Source organism: Trachymyrmex septentrionalis, unplaced genomic scaffold (assembly GCF_001594115.1).
Source record: "Trachymyrmex septentrionalis isolate Tsep2-gDNA-1 unplaced genomic scaffold, Tsep1.0 scaffold44, whole genome shotgun sequence".
Classification (NCBI taxonomy): Eukaryota; Metazoa; Arthropoda; class Insecta; order Hymenoptera; family Formicidae; genus Trachymyrmex; species Trachymyrmex septentrionalis.
Window position 1 is genome coordinate 1,546,166 of NW_017305611.1, and position 3,153 is coordinate 1,549,318.

Consider the following 3,153-nt stretch of genomic DNA (forward strand, 5'->3'; position numbering starts at 1 on the left):
CAAAGCAGAATAAAAATACTACACTTCCACGATGTTGATATTTTCTTGCTCGAGAGAAAGAAACACGTTTACGATATTATTGTTTGTGGAAGAATTAATCGAGAACCTTCCGCTTTTGTTACTGCTCAAAAATTCTTCATGAGGGAAAGATCCGTTTGTTTGGTAACATAACCGTCTAATCAGCGGATGACATCTCGAGCGAGATAATCGTGATACAGTCGTATCAGTATATATGCAACACGTACACAGCTCATTTTATACATAGTGACATTACATCGTGTAAACATTTATCTCGAAGTTTCGTCGCGTTCATAAATTATGCATCAACATCTACGTTCGCATGTACACCATTGACACTCATTTTATGTGTAATGGGCTTTCTACAATAAATTTCCTAAACTGTAAGTCGTAAGCCATAAGAAAATATAAAATAATTACATAATGTAAAATTCCGAAGGATGAAAAATCAAAATATCAAAGTTATATTTAGATATACTTAAATACATCTAAAATATTTCTAGATGTATATTTAAAAAAATACATTTAAAAATATTCTTAGGTCAAATTCTAGCCTCGAGTGGCATTTTTTGGTACAAGTAAAATTCTCAAATTTCTCCAAAATAAAGGAGTTCGATTCCTTTATTGCTAAAAAAAAAAAGTTATACATTTTTAAACTTCAATTTTTCCTCATTTTTGTTTAAATTTTAATTTTTGAAATAAAAGTTTTTTTTCATTTGAATTAAAAAATTTAGTAATGTAATAGAGATATTAAAAAATAATTCTGATTTTTTTTAAACTATAAAACAATAAAAAAATTTAAGTTGGATACAAAGATTCCAATTGTAAATAAAGAGTTAAACATTATATTTTAATATTCCAGTTAAAAAAAATTATTTGGTAATTTAATAGAAACGTTGAAAAATGACCCTGAATTTTTGTTAAAACATAGAACAATTTGGGTTGAACAAAAAGGATTCAGATTACAGGCTTAAACATTAATTGCAAAAATATTAATTAAAACTGAAGCAAGGAGAATAAATATAATCTAACATAATTAAACTGCTATTGTCATATTTGTAAATAAAATAAATTTCTATTATTCATATTAGGTGTATATGTACATATATATTCTATTATATTTAATTAAATTCTATTTAATCAACTTACTAGCTTTATATTATTCTATTATTTATGAATTACTAATAATATTTTTTTATTCTATTTGAGAAAATTTTACTCCAAAACGTTTTCGCCATTTCCCTATAATTATCAGGCACCGCCGCATACAGCAAAATGTAGTAAAAAAAAAGAAGCGTACCGTGAACGGCATCCTGCAGAAGGCATCAACGACTCGAGAGCTAAGATTCACAAGCTAAGAATCAGCTAAGAATCGTCCTTGAACCGTGAACGATACACGACGAAAGATATGTTTACCGATAAAGCAGGTTAACTTTTTCCGTTCTCCGAATAAATCGAGATCCGATTTTTACATAAAACTTTTTACGACACGCGACCGATCTTCCCAACGTGTCACGGCGCGTCGCGATACGCGGCTCTGATCTCGGCTTGTTTTGTCTGGCGTCAAATAAACGAAAGCCGCCATTATCAGAGCTCATTTTTCATGTGATGCTGGCGATGCCCGCTCGGCGGATCCGCGACTTTATTGGCGAGGCGAACCGCGAGAACGGTAAGACGGTTATACTTACAGTTGTATCCCTGCATCAAATTGCCGTGTGACATTTTCGCATCGATCGTTCGTGAATCGGTCCCTGGCCGGCTCCTGCCCCCCTCAATGTCATCTGCATTGACCTCCACCGGATAATTCCAGGAATCGAGCAAAAGCACGCTACACGAGCGCCTTCTGACGAACGATACGAGTTCTAACGAGTCTCGGTAGGAGCGTGTCCTTTATTATCTGTTTCCATCTCAAGTCTCTCGCAAAAGGAACTCGACGAAATACAGATCACCGATTCTTTTGCTCTCACCTTTTACAACAGAATCGTGCTATTTAATGTTTCAACAAAAAGGTATGTTTTTTTTAATATAACAAATATAATATGATAAAATTAATTCCAATGTAAAAATCTTTAATAAAAATTGAAATTTGTTAAAAAAACGTTTAAATTGATAATAAAGGAACCGGACTCCGCTTTCTTTTATTTCCGAAAAATTTCGTTTGTACCAAAAAAGATCTAGATTGCAAACAGAGGATTAAATATATAAAAAATTACATATACAGGGTGTCTGTTAAGTAAGGAATCGCATTGAGGGCATAGGATGAGTCAAGGGGAACAAAAAAGTTTTATATCATTTTGCAATTTTCGCAATAGCTAACAAGATATTAATTACTAAAAATGACCGAATATTGATCTTAAATAATTTTTTTCTCAAATACTATCAACTTTGCAAAAAAATTGTAAGAGACAAAAATTGTTTATTTTCTTCTCATAAAGTTCTGAGAATTTTTTAATACCGTATTTTTTCATGATAAAATAAAAATAAGAAAATGCAGTACTAAAAAGTTGATAAAAAATTCTGAAAAAATTTTTAGAGTTCTATGAGAAGAAAATAAACTATTTTTATCTCTTATAGTTTTTTTGTAAAATTGATAGTATTTGAGAAAAAAATTATAGAAGATCAATATTCGGCTATTTTTAGTAATTAATATCTTGTTTAATTATTGCGAAAATTACAAAATGGTATAAGACTTTATAGCTCCGACTTTACTTAACAGATACCCTGTATAATAAAAACAATATTAAGTCGACAAATAATCGACGCACAGTTAGCTTGAACTGGAAATCGTATAAATTCGCAAGAAATATTAGTTGCTTTACTCACAAGTGAGTCTGAAATGAGCTGAGTATTTCATACTCAGATTAATGACATCATTATTTGCTTTGGTAAAAAGTTATCACATGACAACACAGATTCATAACCTCATCTTTAAAGTGAGTTTACGAGACTCATTAAAGCACACGGTTTCGATGTGTAGATTATAGGCAAAAACTCAGTTAAATCTCACTTGTCAGAATGCAAAAGAAATGAGCATTCAACTGAGTTATGACGTCACAAGTGAAAATTATATCTGAGAATCGATGTAAATGAAAATCAACTAATGTTTGGCATGAAGAACCATTGCAAATAGCATTT

General features: G+C 31.0%; 2 protein-coding genes across 4 annotated transcripts in view; one reads left to right on the top strand and one right to left on the bottom strand.

Annotated features, from left to right (window-relative positions):
• Positions 1-2,022, bottom strand: part of LOC108751434 — an 11,194-nt gene extending 9,172 nt beyond the window's left edge. For all 3 annotated transcript variants that reach the window (XM_018491639.1, XM_018491638.1, XM_018491636.1), the window contains exon 1: positions 1,707-2,022. In XM_018491639.1, coding sequence (XP_018347141.1) covers positions 1,707-1,740 — 34 coding nt within the window. In that variant the 5' untranslated portion in view covers positions 1,741-2,022. The remainder of the gene's footprint in view (positions 1-1,706) is intronic.
• Positions 1-3,153, top strand: part of LOC108751436 (bifunctional methylenetetrahydrofolate dehydrogenase/cyclohydrolase, mitochondrial) — a 94,630-nt gene that overhangs the window by 37,055 nt on the left and 54,422 nt on the right. The gene's annotated exons all lie outside the window — the stretch shown is intronic.